Genomic DNA, 27682 nt, shown 5'->3' with positions numbered 1-27682 from the left:
GTATGTGTTTGGAGTTGATGATAAGGGTTGTGTTCGAGGAATGGGAGGTTGGATATCAAAAAATAAACTGCTTGCTTCTGTAGTTCCAAGGGAGCAGCTACGGAAGCAAGTGCTGAAGACTAGAGCTGTGGAAGATCGTGCCTGTAGTCTTGAGGTAACTGTTGAGACAATAATGGCTGGTTTGAGTTGCAATCCTAACACCAGCAATGTTAATGCTCAGGTAACATTATATAACTAGTTTTTAGTTTGTAACTCATTCAATAACTAGTTTTCAGTTTGTAACACCAGCAATGTGTCTGATAGCTCTTTATCTGAGTTCAATTGAATTTCTTTATTCCTATTTTTCTTGCATTGTTTTTCTTATGAACATCAGTAATTCTTATTGCCATATTGGATGGGATTATGATCTGCAGGGAATGAATGGTGGTGGTTGTCAACCTAGAACTCAGAGAGTAATTGTGAGAAATATGAGAAAGAACTGTGTTTCCTTGGGATGTATAGATATGAGTAGGCCTTCACCGACTGATGAATATCATTTGGTCCGCTTTGATGAAATTTGTCTAACTTCTGAGAGTCTCTGTGATGGCGAAGGAAATTTTGGTGATGTTATCATAGGCAGCAAGATTTTGTGGCCTCAACACTCGGTTTGTCTACTTCCCACTGATGATGCCGGTTTTTAATGAATTAGGAGTTTTGTTGTTTGTGGAGGTGGAGGTGAACTGACTTTTTGGGACTTTTTTGGGGACATTTTTTAGGTATATACATGGTTGGTATACATGTACTTGGTTTATATATGTAACTATTTTGGGAAGGGAAGCTTAGTTTTTAGATGTAAGTATTTTGGGGTTTAGTCGATCTTGCAAGTTTTTATGGTTTTGAGTCTCATCTCTTTTTTATGTAAAGAATAAGACACTCAAAACATGTAAAGAAGTGTCTTGCAAATTGATGAAGTTTTCAATTGAGTTGTAGTAATAGATTCGTTGAGACTTGTGAAGGTTCGATTGTTAAATTAATTTTCTACGACTAAAAAAAATTTAAATAACAAGTGATGTGAATATTACGGAGAAACTGGGGCTAAGGGTTCCACTATTTACCAATATCAAAGTGATTTAAATTCTCTAATTATAATTGTGCAAATCATGCGTTCAAATTGATTCTAATATTGCAAAAGTTGATTTTTTAGAAATAACGATTGTAGATCGAAAGTATGGGACATCAAAACCTAGGCTAAGCATGCTCCATCAATTGAAATAACAATTTCTTAACAAAAACCATTTTATCAATTTATTTATCAAGCCAAATAATCATATAATAATTGCAAAAATTAAATAATATAGAAAATACCACTTTTCATTGGAGAAAAATCTTCCTCCGTCGCCCCAGAGGATGGGTTTAGCTCATCATCATGTTGGAAACACGCTCAAAAGTTGATTTCACAAATGATGAAAATGGAAGAAAATGATTAAAACTGGGTTTGTAACAATTATGTTTGTTACAAACCGAACTGTTACAGAGAACGATAATTAGAAACTGTCGTTGTTACTGTAGCATAAGACTGTTTGTTACTGTCGCATACAGTGTAGCTAAACGACTGTCCTTAGCAGCACTTTGTTCTTCGTGTTCTTCACAACATCAACAGAAAGGTGTTCTATGCAACTGATTTTTCTCCTTCTATGATGCTCTAAACTACTCCCAAACTCTTCGTAAACCTCACACAACTCCTCAGCGGTGTATATATACTCGACAGGGCCTCTAATATTTGATAAGAACTCCATATAATCTCCATTAATTGTTCTTATTCTTCGCTGCCAAAAACAGAAATAATTTTCATTTTTATCTTCACCACGCGTTAAACTTCTTCCAGCACGCTCTAAATCGTCATGTACACGCCTCAGATCTAGTTATACAAACTCCATCTCACGCCATGCACAGAAAAACACGTACGATCCCGTGAATATCTTCTCTTAACCACGTACTACCATGTTTTCTTCAACTCGATTATCTAGCCAATTCTATCCGACAAAATAAGCCCTAACAGGCCTGTTAAGACCAGTCACATCATCCCAACAATTCTCAGCCATTGAGTCTCATGAAATCACATCAAATTCTTGACTTAAACTTTGCCAGTTCACTGCTCCATTTTCCTGCCAAAAACTCGAAATTTGAATGATGAAGATGATGTCTCCCTAACCAAACCGGGGGTGCAAATAGAAGGAGCCCAACTGAGGTGCCCCTTATCCAGAATGAGGGTGCCTTTAGTACTTTTCTCCGGGGGTCCAAATAGCACTTTTCGAGAAACTTTTTCCACACAAGTGTATTTCTCCAAAAACACCTACAAACACACAAAACATCAAAATTAGTACAAAAATCGAGCACTAACAATACAGACACTGAGGACAATTCAGACACAAAAAATGTGTCTATCAAATACCCCCAAACTTATTATTTGTTAGTCCTCGAGCAAAACTAATCTAGAAAATAAAATCCTAACTCACTAGGTGGACCTAGTGACCGAGATATAGTCTCGTGAGGGTTTACCAGAGGTGTACCCACCAAACCTTTACTCCAGACCCTAGCTATCTACGCAGAACCTTGGAAGGCACTAAAGAGTTGACATACAATCATTGACTATAGGAGGAAGTACCCTGATGCGAAATTCCAATTGCTTTACACGATTTTGCACTCAAGCATACTAAAATTCATATATAAGTGACAGAACTCTACTCAGATAGTTTCTGGACATCATAACCGGAGTCAAACAATCATATGGAAAGATTAAGAAGATGGATGCAGAGAAAAACGTAGATGGTTTTGATGTTGACTAAGGTGAACGGTGTTTCCCATATCTATCTGAAGGCCACTACTTGGATGAACCTATCCTAATGGACTAATATACCGGTCTGACTAATATCAACACAGCTGGCATATACAAGGGGACCAGCGGGTGATAATCCTAACCCTAGGTCAACACAACTGGCATATACAAGGGCATCAGTGGTCGGCTTTATTGAATTTATTCCGGTTGATCTGATGGTCTGGTCTCAATTTTTTTTTCTTTGTATCTCAATCACTCTATTTCACCCTAGAAGCTACAAAAACTTTATTTCCCACCCCCAAACTTAAATCTAACATTATCCTCAATGTTTCTAATGAAAGCGCAATACCAAAAAGTAAAGTAACACGAGGAATCAGTAAAGAGAGACGTCGGAAAGATAGTACCTGGGTGAAGAGAGAAATCAAAAACTAATATACAACATACAATCACCTTGATGGTCAATCAAGGGTAAGCAGGGACCTCCTCGACAAGGTATAGGAATATCCTGTACTTGAGTTGTTGGCATCATGATCCTAGACACTGGTGGGTAAACATATTTTGAAGCAGATGAGCTAGCCTCCCTGATAAGATTTTTTTTTGCTAGGTGGGATAACTCGTATGACTATAAGGAAGCCACAAGCAAACCAAGGGCGTTGCTCATTTATCCTGTTGAAGTCATTTTCTGCTAAGAATCTGATAAGAACTTTGTTTCTCAATCCAGTGAAATTTGTAAGAGTGGGAGTTTTGGCTAGAGGCCATTGAGAACAGATGTGGTATCTGGTATAAGAGGTAGGAACTAAAGTCTCACTATGTACATAACCTACCATACACACAACTTCCAATTAGAATCGTTCTCAGCTAGAACAATTGTTTTATCAATAAAGACAAGTTCAGAAAGGTAAGCAGAGATATTTTTGAGTAAGATAAGCTTTTCAGCCATTTGGGAAGAAAGGTTTCGAATAGTGGTAGCATAATGAGTATCACTTGAAGAGTTAGTAGACTCCATATAAGCAAAAATCTTGATATTGATCTTAAGAGACCAGTGGGTATCTGTGTGATTAGGATTGGATGAGGGGAAAATATGTATTTGTATCTGGAGATGATAATGCCAAGAGATGGTAGAGATCAAAGAGGAATAATGACAGGTCATGTAGATATCAAAAAATAAACTAATATAATTCTGTTCAGGAGACTGAACCTTAAAAATAGAAACTCTTGGAGGGTGAATGTAGTTTATGTTGATAAACTAAGAATGAATTTGTGAAAGATTCAGGTTGGGTGTGTATTAGTGATGTTCAGTAGCAGTGGTGTTGGACAATGTATTAGTATTATTTTCATGATCCGCGATTGTTGTGTGATGTTGGTCTTTTCTTGACGTAATCAGCCAAGACTGGTGGGATAATAAGAAATCTGCAATAATGGTAGAACTCTCCGAGCTATAAAAAGTATTGAACAACATGTGGAGGAGAATTAGCATCATAGTTGTAGGAGGAGATAAACAGGCGTGCACTGGAAGAGATTCGTCAGAGATATGAGAGGGAAGAAATTGCTGCACGGGAATTGGCTTGTCAGATACGTGAAAAGGAAGAAATTGATGCTCTGTTTGAAGTTTGGAAAGTAAAAATTTTTGAGAGGGTTGACAGGAAAGAGGATGAGAGATCAGCAAAAGCGGAAAATCATAAGAGTTATGGAAGTGCCACTGAAAGTGATTCATAGGAGTCTGAGAGTGGGTTTGAATACCCGGTTGAAGAGATGAATACAAGTGATGAAGATTCCGATGTTGCAGAAGAGAGGAAGCGGATGGAGGCTTATCATGAGAGGAGACTTCGCAGAAGATTTGAAGATGAACGAGCCAATCCGAGGATATTTTCCAGAACCATGCGTGAAGGAGAACCCGGTGATGATGGTGATGAACTCTTAGAAGATAAAAGTGATGAGAATGAAGAGAGTGATAGTGATGGGAGTTCATCATCAGACGACGGTCAAGTATCTCCTGCATCATCAGGTAGTGATTATAGTGCACAATATGAAGAAGAGGGGAATTGGAGCTACGATGAAAAGGACTTTTAGAAGTTCCTTCTGGGGTACTGAAAGCAGCCAAGTCTTCAGATTTTGGGACAAGTTTGAAGATGAACAACAAGTTTTTTTTTTGAATTGGCTTTCTCGGTACTTGCTCTTCTCCTTCTTTTTTTTGAACTTCTTTAGCTTTTTCTTCTCCTGACGACCGGCTTTGTTATTAGTTTTACTGGTATTTAGTTGTTGATATGCACTGGTGTTATCAGTAGTGATGGTAGGGAGGTTATTGGTGGTAGACTTGAAAGTATTTTGTGTAGTCTGACGGTTGAGAACCACAAGAATTTCACTGATATGTAAAAATTGGTGATGTTTGCTTTTGTTAATTTGAACTTTTCCAATAGTGATTGCAGTAATATTAGAACTTTGGGCGGTATTAGTGAGTATATTTTGATAGTCGGGATAAATGATTTTCTTTCTGTTGATTTCAGTGGTGATGTAGGTGGTTGTGTAGTTGCAGGATTTGATTACGATCTTAATGAAGTAACTTAGAAATCCGAAGATAGAAAATAATAGGAACTTGAGTTGAGTAGAGCATGAATTTCTTATGGAATCTGGGAGTTGCATTAGAAATTTCTCAAGACAATTACAGAGAAGAAAATGCTTACGTCATGCTTACTGAGCAGAGCGTTCCATAAGTGACTTGGGATATATACTCTTGCTACCAAGCAAACCTAAGAAAATAGACAAACTGGTCCAGGTTTTACAATGAGTGCAAAATATCAAGCTGCAGCTGCCTCAATTTACAGCTCTCAGCCTCTAATGCTCTATGAATCATTTTTTATAATAAAGCCATGTGGATCCCTTATGGTATACAACACACAAACTCCTTAGTCCTCAGCTCCCAAAAACTATGACACACTGTCACAAATTTGGCACCTAAAGAAAAATCTTATTCTTTATTTTCATCATGGCAATTGCCCCGCTTACAAGTTACAAGCAAAAGCAAGATCGGAACAGTCTGTTTAAGACTTTACAAGCAAGGTCAGAAAAATTTAGCAAATAAAAAAAGCAAGATAACACATTGCAGCATCAACAACTAGGGGCACATGTGCCCTGAATGAGGAAACCCAATGGTATTTAATGCTTTTTTCGACTAAGTAGTGTTTTGAACCAATAAGCAGACAGCTTAGGATACCTTTTTAGGTTGCGGTAGTCGACATAGACAATACCAAACCTTGATGTGTAAGCTGATTTGCATTCGAAGTTGTCGAGCAATGACCATGCAAAGTAGCCAGTAATGTTGGCTCCATGGTCAATCGCCTTCTTGAGTTGAATCAAGTACCCCTTGTAAAAGTGCATTCTTCTGGTGTCATGTAATGCCTTAGGAAGAGTAACATTTCCGGGATCGTCCATGCCATTCTCTGAAAGAATTACGTTCGGGTTCTCGTAATGCTCCTTCACATAGGTCAGAACTTTATACATACCCCAGGGCACTTCGTAAAGCCAAAAGGAGTTTGCCCGTGGTCCGATTGGTACTCCGTTACGCTCATAAGCAAATCCAGCATGCCAATCTAATTGATAAACTCTGACCTGGTTCTTGTTTATATGCTGATCATACACGTAGTGGGTGCTGTACTCGTTAACTCCTAAAAAATCCATTGAGCCTTTCACCATATTAATCTCTGACTTTGTGAACTTTGGGAGTCTCGATGCGACTATCCGTTGCATTGATTTTGGGTACTCGCCGTATACGATTGGGTGAAGAAACCAACCAAGATGAAAGTCTGTTGCTCTCTTAGCAGCTCGGTGATCTGCTTTTGAATCTGTAAGAGGTTCATACCATGTAATATCCAAGAGAATTCTTATCCGTCCTTTTTGTTTTGCCTTATACTTTTGGCGGTACCTCTGGACTGCAGCAGCATGAGGCAATATGAGATGATGTGCGACAACGTAAGGTTCAGTCGAGGAATCCCCTTGTGTGCAGTTTCCAAATGGCGTAGAACACCTCGCTGGAGCAAATATTCCATTGTCGTAACCCAAGGCAGCAATTACTCTTGGTTCATTGAATGTCATCCAATTTTTCACTCTATCACCAAACGTCTTGAAACAGAAACCAGCATAATCTGCATAATCTTTCACAACATTCTGGCTTAATAACCTTTTATACTTCTTTTCAAGTGCATAAGGAAGATCGTAGTGATATAAATTTGCATATGGAGTGATGCCTTGGCTTGAGCATGTAGTCGATCAACCTGTTGTAATAAGCAACACCTCTCCAATTCACCTTCCCAGCTCCATTAAATAGAGAAACGGTAGGCGTCGAAGTTGAGATGTTTCATGATATCTACATCTTCTTTGTATCGGTGATACTGATCCACATCCACATCTGCTGTAGCGTTGTTTGCAATGTTACCAGGAATTGCAACAAAGACGTCCCAAATACTCGGTCCCCTACCATCTTTCTTTGCCATTCCTTCAACTTGATAAGCTGAAGTTGCAGTTCCAAACACAAAATCTTTTAGAAAACTCTCCCTACTTAACCCACCTGTGTCAAACCGGATGCTTTCCGGCAACACACTGGATCCTTCTGACGATGCATGCACACTCAACAGATCGAATTAGTAACAAAAGAAATGGACGTAGCAGTACAACCCAACAAGGGGATGATAAAAAAACTCCTGCTCCTCACCATCATCAATTGTACCAAAAGCAAGTAGAATTGACAAAGAAGAAGATAGAATAAACCAGTTTGCTGTATGAGGAGGATATGAGATGACGCATATGTGGTAGAAAAGACGAGTACTCGTAAAGATTTTCATGGTGTGGTCACTGCAAAAACAGATGGGCCGTTGTCGTGCAAAAACAGATGGGCAGTTATTTTTAATTTCTTCGGTCCAATTGTTATATATGATCTGGGTGCATCTGAGTGCACATTAGGAGTTTAGGACTTACCATTTTGTCGCATGATCAATCAACAAACAAAATACAAGGACTTAAAGAGTTATTACAATTTCGCTATACCAAGTATAGATCAAATCATACATGTTGAAAGAGAGTCATGGACTTCTGTGCTTCGCTACAACAAACTAAAACTGCAACTTCAACCGTGTCGCCAAAAACTGTGTCCATTTGATGCTGACTTCCCGCTAGTTAGATATATACAAAAAAACAGGCTCTTAACAAGAGCTCTGGAACTATCTAGTCACTGTTGATAGAGATGAAGAGGGTATGTTTTTCCTGTAGGCTAATACACCTCATACAAGTCGATCATATTAATCTTAAAATATATCACAGGTGACTAAATTGTAAGTAGGTTGCTGGAGTTAACACACAAAACACTACGAACAATCACCAATAAAATCTCATTTACTTACAGGTCTGAAGCAGTCTCTCAGTCTCCAAGTGAGGCGTGGGTTCTTAGAAACTTCCATGAAGGCTTCATTGTAGTTGCAAACTCAGCCCCATACTCAAATGCTCCTTTGAGCCGTTTTACCCTGTTAACAAGTACTTCCAAATTCATAATGGACGACTCTATCATGTCAGAGAGTGTTGAGTCAGTCTCAGTTTTTCTCATCTTCTTCGAGGACCCACAAGAATTGTACCTATGTAACCCATCTCTCGGAGGCCGAGATTTTCTTGCTAAAACTGATTTGCACGTATCACCATCGATACTTGAAATACTAGAGGGTAGAGTGGATTTATCTGCAGTGCCGCTGTTCATGTTTGCTGTGCCAGTCTTCAGTTTGTTCAGCAGATCATCCGAAGGCTTAATCAGAATTTCCCTATCTGAAGAATCCAATGATAACCCAGGAGGAAATGAGCTAGCTGAACCATTTGAAGAAGCAGAAGATGGACTAAACTTGAACGGTGATGTCTCTCCTGTACGAACGTTGTTGTTTTTGATTTTACCTACATCCGTGAATAAAAATTAGATGCAACTAAAAGAAGAAAACTAGTATAAAATTCTTTTGAGATAATGTATTTAATCACTGCAACTCCCCGACTAACTAATCACGAAACCCAATTTTAGGCAAGAAAAAAGGGAGCTTTTAAAAGCTGTGCATTCCATAACCAGGAAAAGAGGCAAATAAAAGCATGTACTTGGTAACATAATCTAAAAAGTACACATAACCATAAACAATATCAAGCAAAACAAAAATGTTACCTGGACTCTTAGGGTGTATCAAGCGAACACAGGGTTCAGAAGTCTCATCTACCTACAACCACCAAATTTAGATGATAAAGGTAGACAACAAAGTTTAGAAGAACGAACTAATCACTCAGATAAATTGAGATTAATACAGTCCACCAAAAACATAAATTATACACTACTTGATTCCAAAGCAGTGCAGGATATTGCACTTCTCTACTTATTGCGTCATTGTTGCACTTCAGAGGGTTGCATCCCTAAATAATTACCTGAAACAGCAATATATATGCATGCATAGGGAGAGACATTGCAGAACTGGTATTTGTGAGGGTCCATGCTAGATGGACCAATGGCTCATCATTGGTGGTGTGTTACACTCATCATACCGATCATCTTATCCGTAGATTTTTACCATCTGTTTCAGGCCTGTGATATTTACTGACTTTTTCAGTCAGATAGGAGGAATAGCACTTGGCTTGTTCATGATTGGGAGTTTGGGACCCCCATTAGTTTTAAAATGCATATGCTTCAACAGTGATGCAGCAATACATATATAGATACAAGGTAACACTACATAGTGTTTTGAGGGAAGGAGGACATTTAGAAGCCATCTTGAACGGTAAAATGTGTATGCCAAAGGTTTATTTGATAACTAACACAGAAGCAGTACAACTTATTTGGAGTATAATTATAGAGTAATAATGAACTGCAGAAGAAATCACCTTGGGCACAGTCAAACCTAGCTCTGGGGTCCAATCGAGGGATGGGCGTAATTCTTTGCCAGGGACTACATAAGACTCTCCTTCACCCATGGGGGATCTCGGAAACTGAACCTGAAAGCAAAACCAAGCAGAGAAAGATAAACTAGCCAATTCAGCCTTAAAGTTGAAAAATCTTCAATTCTGAATGAACTCTATTACAAATAGTCAACAAGGAAACGTGAAGTATGAACATAACCCACTGGGGTTGACAACAATTTGGTTTTACTTTTTTATAAGTCATAAATCTGTCAGTTCCCAACATACAAAACAAGGAAGACAGCATAGAACAACTTTTAGATTTGCATTAATCATGTGAATAGATATGTGGACGGAGCAGATTGAAAGGAAATACCATGTTTGACAGCACTTAGTTACGGCATACCAATTGTATTAGTCAAAATCAATGACACCCAACCCTCTATCCTCTCAAACATATACCCGTAGTGTTTCCACACCCTAGATGCCCAGGCGAGAAGACAGATATGAGATATGGAAGAAGAAAAAAAGGTCAATAGAACAGACACAATAAGGAAATAGAGAGAGTTGTCTTGACAAAGAAAACTGACAAATATCTAAGAGATGTTATGAAGTCAATATCAGTGTGTAACATGAATCAATTCATTCTAAGAACAAAGCAGGCAGTTTCCTGTGATAAAAAAATAAATATATATGGATATCAGTAGATTGCTACAACTCGTATATCCCTCTCTATTATATATGCCTTTTTCTTTTATTTCATTTCTTCCTTCTTACATCTAAGGCTCGGCTACGTAAAGGCGTAATAATAAATAAACTTGTGTCTACAAGTTCCAAAAGAGCAGCATCCTGTTATTTCTAAGAGACAGGTAAATAGCTAAGTGATAGGCGCAGTACATCCCAATAGAAGCTTTAGACGGCAAGACATGCAAAAATAAAATAAATAAATAAATAAATAAAAAAGCTTCTTTATAATTCCATCTGTTGAAATTTGACAACCAAAAACGAACTGCGAGGAACCACTATATGATATAAACTATTGCAAATTCAATCTTTTGAAACTAAGGAAATGCAATGGTCATCGGGGATCAGCTCAGAAATACGTGCTACCGCCGCAGAACAGGAATGCCAGGATGTATTGCCACATATAATCAATAGGAATGCCAAACCTATCCCCATCCTAAGAACCTCGAAATTTCTGTTTTACTAGTTCATTATATATCAACCACAAGAATCGGAGGAATGGAGTACACACTACCTGGTATATCATCTGATTCTGAACTACCTGAACCTGACTCGGGCTATCCACTCCATATTTAACCTTTTATCCTGATCTCAACCCTAGCTTAGCCTTTCTCAAGTTTGACTAATCCTAACTCTCTCAATCTTGGATCGAAGAACAGTAGGACACATCAAGTTTAACTAATCCTAACTTTCGCAATCTTGGATCGAAGAACAATAGGACACAAGCATTGATAAACATGATGCTGGTGGTAATGCCAGAATGAACCTTTTCTTAAAGAAAATGATTATCTAATAGTCAACGAAACCACAGGGAAGAGAAAAGAGGTCATCCCAAGATGATATACTGAATGAACTTTAAGGGTATATAAATATTTGCACCTGTACAATTTCATCCCCAGTACTCTGATCTACATCTCCAGCTTGCGCCACTTGCTGACCAATCGGTCCCATATTAACATCTCTGTCTTCATTTGCATCTTTGGCTTGCACCACTTGCTTATTAACGGGTTCCATATCAACGTCTCTGCCTTCATTTGCATCTTTGGATTGCACCACTTGCTCATTAACAGGTTCCATATCAACATCTCTGCCTTCTTTTGCATCTTTGGATTGCACCACTTGCTCATTAACAGGTTCCATATCAACGTCTCTGCATTCATTTGCATCTTTGGCTTGCCCCACTTGCTCTTCCACTGGCCCACCAATGGATAGCAGCGACCCAGATTGACCAACAAATTCAGAAAACAAAGGTCGATCTTCCGATGCCGACGTAGAAGGTTGATCTTCCAACGGTGGCATAGAAGGTTGATCTTCCGATGGGGGCATAGAAGGTTGATCTTCAGGTTGCGGCAATTGATTCCACAGGTCCAACACCACTTTATAACTGGCAGCGTTCTTTTTTGGTGCTTTTGGTACATTTTTATCCAATGCTTTGCGATCACTAACAGGTTTGAAGACAATTAGATTACCCAAATCACTAAAAGCTACCGATCTGAATTGCCGATCAGATAAATCCGGCCGGTGGTAGCACATTAAGTGGAAGCAGATCAACGGTATTCTGCGAGCTTCCGTTATTTGATACTTTTTGCAGTAGTTTATTGGAACTGTAAGAGATTCATACGGCTTCCATCTCACCTGCAATGGAAACACAAGTATTACAATTAAATTTTTGCATACATACGTAACAATTTATAACAAAAAAAAGTAGTGAAAAAAATGAGATTCTTACATCATCCAGCTTTACTCTACTCAGTATCTTTAGAAATTTTGAAAGTAGGCCAGGGGTATTAAGATTTGTACCCGTGAGACGCATCCAATCTAACATAAGAGGGAATGTCTTCGAAATTTCAAAAGGTTTGGTTCCCTCAACATCCAATGAATTAGAAGGCCATTTAGAAACAGCGGCAAGAAGTCTGGGAATCCGCCCCAAAAAGAAAAGCTGCAAATAGAATTACAAAGAAAATGAAGCGGAACCATATCCTCGAGTAAAAACATACATAATAAAATTATGAACTAAATCAAGGATTTAAATAAACGTAACTTACGTCAAGTGGGTATAACAGGCCCTGAAATGTTTTTGTTGCAGGCTCTATCCGCCCGAGTTCGCGAATTGTATTTACATACGAAGCAGCACCCCATGCATAATCTTGGTTTGTGGACACATCTTCAAGTAACGGCAAATATTTATGTGAGACGACACCTACTTCTATTTCGGGGATCATATAATGGTAGATAAGGAAAAGCATATATGCTCTCTCATGCTCCTTCCAAAACGCATCACCTATCTTATTCCCTTTATTTTTAAAATGTTTCACCAACCAAGCAACTTTAACTCCTCTTTTCCGGCTTGGACCTCTGTTGTCTTTCGTGATTAAGCCGTCATTCAGTATTTCAACTCGTGTGTCTTCTGGAAAAGCATCGCCAAATAATCTAGCAAAAAGTTTATCGACATTCTCCGCTGGAGGGGCAAATACTGGTTTACCACTAATTGGCAAACCAGTGATGAAAAAATGATCTTGAAGCCCGTAAAAAATGCTAACCTCATCATTTATCTTGAATACACCATCTTTGTCATAGAAATTGAGAATTGCGTTTGCCAACAAATAAGAACTATTCACTGAATGATCTTTGAGAGCCTCAAAGCACTCGAGGCCCATACGTGGACAGTGGTGCATGACTGATGGGCTCGGTGGCCATTCTTTCAAACTTCTAAAGTGTTGTGTACTACTATTAAGGCTGTACCGATTTAGCGTCATTTCTTTGTCCCTTCAGTAGCTTTTGAGTATTGCATATTTCTGTTCGAAGGAAATTCAATTAAATTCCAAAAGCAACAAACTACAAAAGAAATTTTAAGCATTCACTTTCTGACAAAACAGAAACCAAGAAGCAAGAAACCACAAAACAGAATTTAAGCATTCACTTTCTGACAAACCAACAAACTACAATGCATATTGGTTATTATTGAGGGGTTCGGTCAAACACAATTCCTCAAAGACAATTCCGAAGACTGAATTTAAAGGCGAGATGACATGATACTTGGACATTTTGCTCAAATACATTCAAAAGACTGAAATAAAAGTATATTAATTCAGAGCAGTTAGCCAATCCAGTGTGTGAGTACTGTAATAAACCTAACAACATGAAGATAAGAAGCAATAGATCTCTCAATACCAACTAAGCGATGTATGAACTTACACTAATTTCAGTACACTGATCTGTGTCTCTGGCTTCTCTGGGTTCAGTTGAAGTATCTTTCACCAACTGTGCAATATGTAATCTTGTCTTCCGCCTATGAGCATACCGAAGTTAACTGTTAGAACCGTTTTAGCACATATTTACACAAAAACAGTGCCATTGACTCAAACAGAAAAGACTGGGATCATGGGATCTAACATCCTCCCATGTATAGACAAATACTTGCCTAGTTAGACTCCCTATCCAGCAAAAGCGTATACTAGATCAAAAAAATAATTTGGCTTCAAGGGAATGAGTCAAGGTGAAATGATTATCAACAATGACCACCAGAAATGAATATTGGTTTCTCCAATATGTTTAAAGAACAATTGAACCTTAAACGAGTCTGCTAGGAACTAAGATCCTGCGGACCAGATTAAGAAGCCTACAAGATTGATATCAACAACTAGTTCAGTAGCAAGGCAAGCGTTCACTTCACCAATGAAATCTCCTAAACCAGACATAATTATGATCAACTAAAATGCATTGTTTTAAGAAAAACCCACCTATATAAAACTATCTTAGTATACTGTAGCATCTCCATTGAAACCCAAGTTTCATAGAAAACCCTTATTACCGAAAACAACCACAACCCATCATGAGTTTTCCCCAAATACAATAAAAAACCTAATTTCAGTACCCAGATTAGAGTTTATCAAGAAAAGAAAAAAACTCACTTACTGAACAGTACAAAACCCTAACTTACAAAACGTAACGAACTTAATAGATAATTGGAATTTCTGAGCATTTGGGTCTATTTACCTTTAAGAGGAACTGCTAAGTTAAGAACTTGTTTAGCAACAGAGACAACTTCAGGACCAATTCCATCACCGGGAAGCAGAGTAATGTCGTAACTGTTTTAAGTGTGACATTTAGGATCCGAAAAAGAAGATGAGAAGAATTATTGAAAGAGGGGTATTTTTCTTCTTCTTCTCCGGAGTGTCGATGAATTCGAGGGAGGCCAGAGGGGGGGAATCAAGAAGGGAGGCGGAATTCTCCAAGTTATTTGAAAAACGAGTTGAAACGGGTAAGCTAAGAACTTTATTATTGGGGCTGCAAACTCTAGTCTACGGGTTTTGGGGGTTGATATGTCATCAAATAACATCTTACAACCCCCTTATCCTACTGTTTTATTTCAATAATACTTAATGTACCTTGGCTTTGATTAGTGATAATTATAATGATTAAGTAAATTAATCATTTTTTTAATGGGAAAGAAAATACATTATATTAAGAACTTAAACTAACAGGGATGTATTGGATCAGGATTTATATGGATAAGAACAGATACTAGTTTACCTGAATCTAGAAGATTTATAAGGTTTAGGGATGGTCATGGGGCGGGTATGGGGCGGGGATCTTGTATCCCAGTCACTGCCCCGTTCAAAAAAAAAAACCCACACCCTCTCCATTACCCGCTTGATCTGGGACGGGGCGGGTATGACAAATACCCGTACGGGGCGGGTTTTTTACGGGTTACCCATAACATTAAGCTCAAATATGATGAGTTAATTTAATAATCAATACCTAAGTTTAACCAATAATAATAATAATAATAATTTAAAATTTCAAACTCATAAATTCATCGTAAAACAAGCAAAGAAAAACAAATTGGTCTATAAACGAGCATCACTCATTTTAGTTCTTAATTATTTCTTATCAAGTATCTTCCTCCATGTTGATTACCTCATCGTCTGCTTCAGTTTCTTCCCAAAATGTTTCACCATCGAATTTTGATCCACCTAGCCAAAATAAGAAAGTGTATCATATAACCATAATGATGTATCAAATGTAAAAAAAACATTTCAATAAAAAGAGAATTTCATTACCATCCAGCATATCCCATAGCCAGTCTTGAGCGCACATCAAAGCTTCCAACGTTTTTGGATGAAGTCTATTACGTTGGACACTCACAAATCTACCTCCGGTACTAAAAGCTGATTCGGAAGCTACCGTTGAAACTGGAATCGCTAAAATATCTCTAGCCATACACTGCAAGACTGGATATTTAATCCCATTTGTCTTCCACCATGCTAGTATGTCAAAATTACCAATCCTAGGTAAAAGATCTTCTTCTAAGTAATTGGTTAATATAAATAATTAATGATATCTTATACTTTTACCTTTTCTTTTATAATATAATATAATATAATTTCTTAGTTTAAATATAATATAAATAATTAATGATATCTTATACTTTTACCTTTTCTTTTATAATATAATATAATATAATATCTTAATTTAAATATAATATAAATAATTAATAAAAATATAAAATCCTAAAATGGGAACGTACGGGGTGGGTATGGGGCGGGGACCTAAAATCCCATCCCCGCCCCATCCCCGCTTCACTAATTTCGGGTATTACCCATACCAACCGCAAACCCGTTTGTACGGATAAAACCCTACCCAATAGGGGCGGGTACCCACGGGGATGAGTTTGGGTGGGGTAAATGGCCATCCCTAATAAGGTTTCTTAAAAGAATCTTATAGATTCTTATAGATATATAATTTGGATTATATTGGATTAAGTTAAGATTAATTTAGATTTATAAGAAATGAAGATCATTTTTCCCTTTCAAAAAAAAAAAAACTCATCAATAAAATTGAGGTGATGGTGGTGGTGTGTGGGGCTGGTGGTGTGTGGTATTTGTAGTGGTGGCGATGGTTGTTGTTGGTGGTGGTCGGTGACGATGGTCGACAGTGGTGGTTGTTGGTGGTGGTGGCGCTAGTGTCGGTGGTGTGTGGTGGCGATGGTGGTGGTTAGTAGTGGTGGTGGTCGGTGGTTGTTTGTGGTCGGTGGAGATGGTGGTGCTAGTGTTGGTTGGTGGTGTGTGGTAATGGTGGGGAAAAGACATGGTATGATGTGATAAAAAAAAAAGAAAAAAAATTGTCCACTACAATCCGTGTAACTCTTGTGGTTTGGGTTGGGATTATAATGAGATAATAATATGCATAATTTGCTTACAAATATCCATAACAATCCTGATATATCCTTCTCCTCAACTATCCTAAGAAATCTTAAATGAATTGAATACCTCGGATATTTAAAGATTCCTGACATATCCTAATTGAATACCTCGGATTTTTCATGAATCCTGACATATCCTAATTGAATACCTAAGAGTTTTTAGAATTGTTAGATATCTATCTAAATCCTAATCCAATACACCCCTGTAAATTTTACATAAGAGGAGTATTTCATGAGATCTCCAAACTCGAGCGGAGACTCGATCCGCTGACCTCATATTTGAGAGCCAGGCTCCTGGCCAACTAGGCTAACCCCTGATGGTTAAGTAAATTAATCACAATTAACCAGATTAGACTAATCAAATGATTAATATCATGAGAATCAAAAAAATTTATTCTTTTTTTTTTTAATTCAGAAGAAGAAGAATGATTTTGATGAAATTTTTTGAAAACTTTGAGAAAAAAAAAAGCTGATGAATCTATCGTGAAACTCTAGTATAGAAAACCTTGTAATCAACCCCCATTAGAAATTTTAATTGATTCAAATCTATTAGAAATTAGCAAAAAGTCTGAGTTTTTTTACAGGTTACAGTTGGGAAAATGTTGTCGTACCAACCGTAATACAAAATAACGGCCCGGAAAATATTTCTTCCAAGTAATCAAGTTTTACGGCTGGGTCAAGATAATTTTTTGTCTGAATACTTATCCAGAGTCATTTGTATCTCAATCTCGGCCATAGTTTTTAAAAGCATTCGCTTCGCTTCAATTTTTTTCAAAAACGGTCTGAAGCGCACTTATGAAGTGTTCTGACTGTGAAGCGTATAGTCAATGATTTTGACCAAAGTCAGAAGCGCAAAATGGTCAAACTTCAAGAAATAATGTTCTAAAAATTAAAAAAGGATGGTGGAATTTAAACCTACCACCTCGTAAGCGGTATGCGAATGCTAAACCACTGTTCTACATGGTTATTTAGGATGATATTTGACTATATTTTATGTTTATAAATATTTTTGGTTCATCTCTCTTCCAGAAACCCGTCATTAAGATTATATATATGTGCAACCCAAAATACAAAATCTACGGTCAGGATTGTTAGTTATAGATTGAATTTAGATTTTTATGTTTTATATTGGACTAAATTGACCTTTTTATTGAATTTGATTAAACTAATTTATTTAAAAATATAATCCACGATTTACGGTCAATTAGTTGACGACCACAAATATCTCCGGACATATCTTCACATTACTCCGATAGGTTGATTTTAACGTATCTTCCCGGGTGTGGTACGTAATTGACTACCATATCTGTTTGGACCTTGGAGTCTTTGAGTTAAAAGCGGATCATGGTAGCTTGAATTGGATTGGGTATTTGGTGGCTCTCTAACAGAGTCACAGAAATGATACCTGCAAGTGCACAGGGTTTGTTGTAGTGAGTGTGCAAATACGGGTCGAATCCACAGGGACTAGGGTGTGTATTGAAATTCTCCTAAGCTACTCTCTAAGTGCAAGGAAGTGAAGTAAAGAGCCAAAGAAACAAAGTAAAACAGTGGCAGTGATGGAAAGAGTGCATTGAATAAAAGAAGCAAAGAAGATCAAAGTAAACAGTTGTGGTAACACTACTAGGGTCTTGAATCCACCTTCTTAATCCTATGCTAAGGCAATACTTATTCAAATTATGTTCTTGTTCCTTTCCAGAGAAAACTACAAAGAATGATTTATCAGTTAATCTTCCTAACTCACCCCTAGCATAGGCTGTCTTCTTACAGCACAACCTATCACAGGCTAATTTGGTTCAATTAGCTAACTCTCATTCCTTTCTCAATTAAGCACAGTTCTTATTCTATGGTGGGATCTCAAATGGATAACTTATCAACCAACTTCACTAATTCCCCCTAGCATAAACTGTCTTCTTACAGTACAGCTTATCACAGGTTCATTTGATCAATGTAGCTAACTACCATCCCTAAAGTTATGAAGCATTATAAGAACAATAATATGAACTTGAATTATCTTAACATGTGATTAAGGGTTTCATCTAAACCCTAGCAGATTAATTTAGAACATGAACTGAAATTAAATTCTAAAATGAACTGAAATTTACAAGACAATTTAAACTAAGAACTAACCCTTGAGGCACTGGCTATTCCAGTCCTCTTGGGTGAAGCACTGGCTAGCCCAGGCATCCCCACAACAGCACAAAACACCTTCTATTTATACCCAAATTAATCAATTAGGGTTCCTACACAAAAATCCCCAAATTCCCCCAAATTCCCCCAAGTTGGGGTTTCGAAATCTCACCCATACTTCTCGAATTTCACTCATACGCTTCTACCCACTTGCGTCTGCCTCTCCTAGACTTCCTCTATGCGTCAATTTCAGCTCTAGGTTACCTACTTCATCAATCTCCCACGCTTAGGGTTTCAGGGAGAGAAACGTGAGAGAGTGATGGAATAGGGAGCTAGATGGAAAAGGGGGGGGGGGGGGGGGGGGGGTGATGGCTTTTAGTGGTTGGAGTGGTTGTGATGTTTTGGTGGAATTTGGTGGCTGGCAGAGACGAGGGTGTGGTGGCGATGGAGTTGGTGGATCTGTTGCAGAGGGATGGGGGAGAAGATGGAGAAGAAGGTGGTCGATGGAAAATTGGGTAAGGTCTGTTTGGATGACGGGTATAGGTGTTAGGTGCTCGGGTGCTGAGCGGGGACAGCAAGTTGGATGTACAGCGAGGATGAGACGTTGGATGTGGAGGTGATGGATCGATCTAACGGCTAGATGGAAGGAAGCTTAAAGCGACCGTTGGATGCGGAAGTACAACGAAACTGACGGCTCAAGATGGAGTTAGGTGCTATAGTGTTTGACAGGAGCTTCAGATTTCGATGCACGAAGATGATGCGACCGTTGGATGCTGAGATGATCCAATCTGACGTCTAAAAAGGGAAACGGGTATGGATATTGGAAATGGGTTTGGGTGAGGGTTTGGGTCCTTGGGTATGCCAAGCCCATATCTTCTTTAAGAACAATTCTTCCTTGTTAAGCCCATTTCTAGCTTTTTGGTCTTGTGCACAACATTCTTCGCGGCTTCCTTGTGTAATTCCTCCCGGCTTTTCACCGCTTTTCTGCTCTTTTCCGCTCCGCTATTCATCCAAACTTTATTTATTACCTAAAAATGCAAAATTAATTAATAAAAATATTTATTCTTGAAAACAATGAAAATACAGAATATGGGTTAAAATGGAGAATGAGAGCACAAAAGATGAGTTAATTGCCAAGAAAAATATATATAAATATGCACTTTTTAGCACTCATCAGTATTATAAAAGTATTTTGGCAACTCTTTTGTACCCATGTGAGACTATTGTTAGTAATGTGATACTTAGGCCAGTTCCTATGGACATAGCAAACTGACCAGTTTGCCACTTAGCCAAGTCAGGTCAAGTTTCCACCGAGCGGTCGAGAGTTTCCATCTCTCCTGGTGTAGTCTCCACCGCTAGATAATTTTTTTGTTTTTGTTTTACTTCTTGTCTCCTACTTTTTAGTTATTATAACATTTTTTATTATAAAAGGGCCCCACAAAATATTTTATAATCCCTAAAATCTAGAAAAGACCCCACCAAATACAAACAAACAAACAAGGATCCCACAAAACACAATATAATATACTACTTTAATAAAATTTTCCAGTTTTATCACAGTGGGAAAACTAATTTAACATGCCATGTGGCATGGCAAAACAATCTTTATACCAACTCTCATAAAAGCCGGTCTTATCTATTTCTTTCTTGGAAAGGTATGATAGAATCCTGTTTTGTTAAGTAATGTGGCTAGTAAGTCCAAAATACTCCGGAAGAGGCGATGAAAATCTATTCATGGTATTCTAAATGCAAATATATATATATCATCAATTCAGTGTAATAGTTAGAAATATCACCAAAGTTTCACTGTTTACTTAAGCAATTAAGGGAAACTTAGGCGCAGGCCCAAAAAAAATAATATTCTCATTGTCAGGTCCACAATTAATTTTAGGTACCGTGACATTCATAATTATTTCCGTGACACTCATAATTATATGAAATTATTAAAAATGTCTGCATGACAGATTATGCATCCGCATAACGGGTTATGCATCAGGGGTATAATTGGCAACGCAACTTGGATATAACATATCTAAAAATCTGCGCCTTGGAATTTTGCAAATTTTATATCGTCGGAAATCTTTTTAAGAGAGCTACGCAACGAGTACAAACAAGAATATCAAATTTTTGTTTTTCACGAAAAAATCGAAGGTGATCATCATGTTAGGCAAAATTTTCGAAAACTTGATACATAATTATTATGCAGCCACCAAAAAAGATGCATAACACATTCTGCAGACGCATAACGAATTATGCAACCATTTTCTCCACTGCACTACAAATTATGCATTTGGATAACAAAGTTATAACAAGTTATGTAACCATTGTTTTGGTTGATTTTAGTGCGTACATAAAAAAATTGATGCATAATGCATTATGCATCTATTTTCTCGATGCATAAAAGATTGTGCAACAATTTTCTCGATGCATAATGCATTATGCAGTCATATTTTCGGATGCATAACCTGTTATGCATCCATTTTCACGACTGCATAACATGTTATGTAGATATTATTGTAGGTGTGTGACAAGTTATATGCAGCCTTATTTTTTGTTGGTTTCAGTCCTAAGAAAAAAGTAACTGCAGAACGTGTTATGCAACCATTTGCACGAATGCATAACATGTTATGCAGACATTTTATCGACTGCATGACAAGTACTTATGCAGCCATAACAACATCATCATCTTCTTAAAACCGGACCCTTAAAAGGTCTGTAAAGCTTACAATGGGTCAAGTCTCTGGAACAAGAATAAACCCTGCAATTTGGGCTCCTATTTAAGAAGCATTTCAATATCAGATTTCAATGGTAGTGAGTGAGCCTATAAAAGAAGGAAGCAAAGTAAAGAATTTGAGTCCTTGAAAAAATCACGAAAATAATGTTATCCAAAATAAAGAGTATGCTTTGTTCCTTCATTAATTTCACGTGTAAAACCGATGCTCTCGTGGCTTCATCTTCAATTTGTTTGACAACTTCAAACTTTAATTCATCTGCTGTTTTAGGTTATATCTTTTTAAATTCCCCATTACAACTACATCAAAAAGTCTATCATCTTTAACTTGTTCACAAATTTGATTAATCAACATTTTCTTTCCAATTCCATATACCCCAAAACAATTAATCTCGTCGTTGTTCAGCGCTGCCATGGTTTTATCCGCAATAGACTTCCTTGAAGGAAATGATTCAAAATCTGGATGTTTCAGAAGAAAATCTACCCCACGAAGTGAACCTGCACCTGAAGAAACACATGGAAAATTGCTTCCTTAATGAAAAACGAAATCAATGATTTTTTTTCCTTGTCTTATTAGATTAACAACGACATAGCGACGACTAAAATAGGGACTTGAAATCACTTTGAATCCTGTTCGAAAATATTCTCAATTGACGGAAGAAACATGAGCATACTCATCTGGTTTGTCATTCTCCGTGTTCTGTTGGAGAAGGAAGAAGAAGCAAAAACCTAATATTAGAAAATATGGCGCCTATGCGAAAAAAAATTTCCCAAAAAATAGGTGCGCGCATAAAGTTTTCCGTCGGTGGGTTTCTTAGAAAGAAAAATATCAAAAATGGGTCTCACGGTAGTTTTCACAATAATTAAACATGAATCATACTCATGTTGTATGAAAGTTGGATCTTCCGGTACGAAATAGGTGATAGATAGATTTTTCACTTGAAAATGTATAGTGAAAGTTGGGTCTTTCACTAGAAATAGGTGTTCATACGTGAATACTATGAAAGTTTGATCTTTTAACTTAGAAAGAGGTTGGGAAAACTATATTTTTCACATAATAGTTCATAGCATAAACTCCAGTTATCATAATTGGCATGAAATTTTATTTTTCAGAAATTAGTGATAATTGCCATTTCCCTGTTAAAATCATCTGCGTTTTCTGAGAACCAAAATCATCCATCACCGGCTAACTTCCAAGACAACCCCTAACATTAAAAAAAAACGATAATAAGTTCAAAGAATCAACAACCATATGAATAAAAACCAAACAGAACACAGGAAATCTAATAAAGAAAAATATTTGTGGGTGTTGATTGCATTTTCCATCATTGACATCACAATTTACTATACAACTATATGTTATATTAATAAGAAATATTTTTATCAGCTTACTCAAACTTGGGTTTACCCAAACAACCGAAGTGCTATAAAGAACGTAACTTACGGTTTAAATTTTAAAATGAAACTCAAAATTACTAAAGAATGTTTCTTACGGTTTTAAGGCTTTAGCAATGAAACAAAAAAATGACTGCAGGTGAAAATCGAATCTGCTATGACATAGTACCTAATAGAAAAATTAAATCATCACAAATACTGTCAACTGAAACCTTAGGAGCCATCAATTCATTACTATTTTAAATTATAACAATGTTTTTAGATAATGTGATGATTTACACACCATGGGGTTTTCATACGTCCGTAGTATATATGTACTAAAATAACAATTCATTGAGCTTATGTTGCACATATATTCTCTAAAAAACTTTGTGGAGTCTGTATACGGTACCAAAAAATACAATTGACAATTATCACTAAACCATGGGATGATAACGTCAAACTATCCAAAATTAGTAAACGAAAACACCATATAGCGCATCATAATCCAATGATAAGTACATCTATCACAAAAGCATAATGATGACTATCACAATTTTTACTATATGAAAGCATCAATTATCGCATCAAAATTCAGAGATAACAAAATCTCTATATATGCATTTGTTGATATCGTCAACAATCAACTATCCCAAATATGCATTAGCTCTGGAAAACACCATTTTACACATCATGCTCCTGGGATAAATACATCTATCACAATTCCATGGTAGATAATGACTACTATCACATTTCTAATACATTAAAGACATCAACTATCACCACCAAATCAAATCCTTGTGGAGATAATGACTACTATCACATTCTTACTACATTAAAAACATCAATTATCACCATCAAAATCAATTTCATGGGACGATAATGACTACTATCACATTTTAACTACATTAAAATGACTAATTATCACCACCAAAATCAGGGATATGTGAATTTATCACAAATTATCTGTTAACGGAAGATTATCAACCTAATTATAAAATCACAATCGCATAAAAATCTCTGATATTCACCTGATTTAGTGTCCTTACCTGTGCCTCATTTAGCACCATCTATACTTGAGTCTTCGGTTTTCTTTTTCTTATCCGGCTTCACAAAATCATCGTCGCCACTGGATTCGTTACAATAAATGTCTTTATCACCATGTTTCTTCATCTTTAACTTATCCCTTTTAAGAAGAAAAACCCATGGTCATGACCATGGTATTAGTGTTAAATGACATCAGTTAAGGAACTGATTTTGGACAGAAAAGACATAAAACCCAATTAATTTGATTATGATGGACTAACTAAAGCAGAAAAAAAAATCATTCTTGATTGCAAATCAAAAATCAAAATAAAATTCACACATACAAAACATGCATGTGTCAACTGCAATCATAATGGTGATAAACCAGAATCAAAAAAGTTTCACATACCATTTTTGTTGACGCAAAAGGTTAAAATTTTACTGAAAAAAGAAAGAAGAGAATTACAGAAGAAGAAAGCACTAATCAAGTGTCACAAAAGTGAAATAAACTAAGGCCTACAAGCCTTAACAAAAACTAACAAAGGTATCCTCCCTCTCAGATCCAAAGGGCTTAAAATAAAAGACATACAAGCGAAGGCCGCAGCCTATTTCTTCCTAGCAGGGGTTTTTTTCCCTCTACCCAGCATATCATTGTTTGTAACCCTGGGACAATTGAGTTTCGCAAGTTGTTTTTCAGGTTTTAGCTTGGTTTACCTTTCTACTATTCCACTGAATATATTCTTCATGTCGCCTTCCTTTCCTCGAACACCTAACAAAGCACTAACATTCACAAGATTTTCAACCTTTTGCTCCTTAGTCATAGGTCTCCTTCTAAGTATTTCTTTTAGAATTCTCATCTTTGTAACTTCCATACCTTCATTACCTGTTTCATACTCCGACTCTTCGCTAGAATCATCACAAGATTCAATTGTGACTTTGTCATCGCTGACTTCCTTGTTACCTTCTTGTTCTCTAATTACTTCTTCTCTAGTCCCTGTCAAAGATTCATCTAACTCCGCATTCACAATTTCAGCGTCTGTATTTAAATCAGAGAAAGGGTTCAGGGAGCAAGGTTGAACTTGTGAAGTACCTTTTTCGCTTGATTTCTTCTTCTTTTTAGTATAAACAGTCCAATTTTCTGCTGAAGGTTCAGCTGCCACTTCTATGACCCCATCATGCTGTACACCATCAGTCAAAATCCCCTCTATTGGAGTCATTGCCTCCAAGTCTCGTTGCATAGACTTTGTAACCACTTCCGTTGTCTTCCCTGCACCAGTCTCCTGAGAATCTATTGTGACTATTGCAGTAGTTTTATGAACCCACCTTTTTTTGTACTTGGGTGTAAGATTGGAACCACACTTAGCACTTGAGTGCCCAAAACTCTTACAAAGAGAACCTCACCTTATATTTTTTGTCATCAATTTGATAAGAAAGCTCAGAAGGAAAGGTGCAGGTTGAATCAATTTCTACACAAACTGTAGCAAAGGACATTCTAGTCTTCATTGTTGTAGGAGTATCAGTCATAATTGGAGTTCCCACAGGACTACATATCCTAGCAAATCCAGTAGCATTCCAAAGATGAATTGGAAAATCTCTAATTATCGTCCATACAGGTACAGATCTAAGTGAACCAATATGTTGTTCAATTAATGTAGACCATGGACGAACTAAGAACAATCTACTAGCAACATACAGAGAACCCATTTCTAAAATTCTTGTTCTATCCTCTTCTTATGAAAACTTGAACATGAAAGCTTGTTCACCATAGATAGTCATAGAAAAATCTCCCTTTGTTTTCCACTGAGTTGTTAAGCTCTCTTTCACAAATAGAAAATCAGGTCTCTGACCCACGAAGTACCCCACAACCAAAGATTCATTCAATTTAATAATATGAGGTTGAAGCTCACCTAATGAAAAGAAGGCAATAGGTTCTCCATCGATGCTTTTAGGTTCATCAAATGCAAGTTTTGTTGTTGCTGTCGTCCTAGCAGGATTGTTGAGACATGAAATCCAATTTTGATTATCAGTAGAAATTGGATTTGAAACGCCATCAGTTCCGATGGAGTTGATAAACAAGGCAATCTTGGAAAATCTTCCAATCCAATGTTGAAATTAGAGTTAGAAGATGGTTTAGAAGGGTTTTCTCTCTGATTATTGTTAATCACAGAAGGATTTGGAGGGGAAGGAGTGCCTCCAACCATGGTTAAAGTGAAGAAGTTTCACATACCATGATAGTTAAGATCGTTCAAGTTCACGTATGGGTTAGCGTGAACCAGCAGCTCTGGTTTTTTTTCGTCTAGCTCGAACAAAGAAGAAACAAAGAAAGAATAAAGAAGAAAGAAGAAACCAATTAGGAGAATATGACGCGCGTCATGCGGGACGATAAAAATTAGGTGACCTTGATTGTTGGGATTCTCCTAAATTCTTGGTTTAGTGACTTTTTTCCGCCATAGACGAGATATGGATAATTACTAGTATTTCAAATAAGATAAATAGGGTATCTTAACGACGAGTTCTTAATCTAAGAAAAATAATATTTTGGCTACAAAAAAATTCCCCTTTTTATACCTATTTATAATATATCAAATTTTTTACTTTACGATTCACCGTCAATCATGAAAAGCCGCTTCACGCTTCAACCTATGCATCGGTTTTCAAAAATAGAAAAGAATCACGCTCCCTTTACGCTTTCAATACCTTGATCACGGCTGCAAACCCAGCCGTAAAGAAAATACACGGCTGGGATACCCAGCCGTTTTTGGGCCTGAACACTCTCAACTAATGCATTTATCGCATTAAACCCTATAAAAATATGGTTGATGACCTAAACGACTAGTTTTCAAAATAAAAATAAATAGTCGTTAGGTCATTAAACCCTATAAAAAGAGACCATTCTATCATCATCCTCACCCATATTCAAGTTATAAGATCTCATATTCATTCTCATTTATTTCCCATCCAAAAAAAAAAGACAAAGCGTTATGGTGACTCCCTACCTTTATTTTGAAGATTATGTGATTGTTGGAGCATGGGCAGCAGTCAGACAACATGATGAAGACCTAAACATTGACGTAGATCAAACATCTCTTTTTTTTGGAACCGTGTTTTCATAGTTTTTTATTGGCACTAAACGGAAATCGTAATGGAAGAACTTTGACAATCATTAAGGAAAGATTCGAGAAAGTCCTTGAAGAATGCGAAGCTTTCAAAGTTATGAAGGAAGCCAATCCCACAATGACGGGTGCTATAAAAGTATTTTTTTTATTAGAAATCATTTTGAATAACATTATCTAACATAATGAATTTTTTTCTATAATGAACGACGGTTCACCGCAAATATGAGGCAGTTCATGAGAAAGAGTTTGACCAAAATGGTAGTTATTGCATCTTCAAAAATACTACCTAACTTATACAAATAAGCGTTTATGAACAAATGTTATGATCTATCCTATCAATGTAGTATGACTTTCCAACTCAATAAATGAAAAACCATTTTGGTCTATTGAGTTTTATGTTTGTTCAATTTCTTAAAAGAAAAAGAGAATAGTTTAATTTTTTTTATGTATTATCGGCTAGGTTATAAGCATAAATGACTTAGTTGTTTAGACCAGAAAAACTGAAAATTCAAATTTACGGTTTGGATAAAGGACCATTACCAAACTGTAACCCTATTATCGGCTGGGTCCTTAGAGTTTCCAGGCCGTAACAAGTCTTCCAGAAGCATATATGGTTTGGAATTTCCTTTCTCGGTTGGTAT

The 27682-nt window shown here is 36.9% G+C and overlaps 3 protein-coding genes across 3 annotated transcripts; all 3 read right to left on the bottom strand.

The window, feature by feature from the left end:
* Window positions 1-5768: 5768 nt before the first annotated feature.
* Window positions 5769-7587, bottom strand: LOC113326760 (beta-glucosidase 43-like). The gene has a single exon (XM_026574414.1). The coding sequence runs from the start codon at window positions 6902-6904 to the stop codon at window positions 5969-5971; it is 936 nt and encodes a 311-aa protein (XP_026430199.1). The 5' UTR covers window positions 6905-7587; the 3' UTR covers window positions 5769-5968.
* Window positions 7588-7820: 233 nt separating this feature from the next.
* LOC113326759 lies at window positions 7821-14733 on the bottom strand. The gene is made up of 8 exons (XM_026574413.1): window positions 14459-14733; window positions 13658-13751; window positions 12508-13257; window positions 12192-12401; window positions 11342-12097; window positions 9704-9814; window positions 8997-9048; window positions 7821-8740 (listed from the first exon to the last, which is right to left on the bottom strand). Exons 3-8 carry the CDS (start codon window positions 13216-13218, stop codon window positions 8223-8225), a joined length of 2358 nt encoding a protein of 785 aa, XP_026430198.1. The 5' UTR covers window positions 13219-13257; window positions 13658-13751; window positions 14459-14733; the 3' UTR covers window positions 7821-8222.
* A 9222-nt stretch (window positions 14734-23955) lies between these two features.
* On the bottom strand, window positions 23956-25629 carry LOC113326511. The gene is made up of 3 exons (XM_026574228.1): window positions 25327-25629; window positions 24640-25205; window positions 23956-24085 (listed from the first exon to the last, which is right to left on the bottom strand). The coding sequence occupies exons 1-3, from the start codon at window positions 25627-25629 to the stop codon at window positions 23956-23958; spliced, it is 999 nt and encodes a 332-aa protein (XP_026430013.1).
* Window positions 25630-27682: the final 2053 nt, after the last annotated feature.

Source organism: Papaver somniferum, unplaced genomic scaffold, assembly GCF_003573695.1.
Source record: "Papaver somniferum cultivar HN1 unplaced genomic scaffold, ASM357369v1 unplaced-scaffold_10, whole genome shotgun sequence".
Lineage (NCBI taxonomy): Eukaryota > Viridiplantae > Streptophyta > Magnoliopsida > Ranunculales > Papaveraceae > Papaver > Papaver somniferum.
This window is presented reverse-complemented; position numbering and strand designations above follow the sequence as displayed.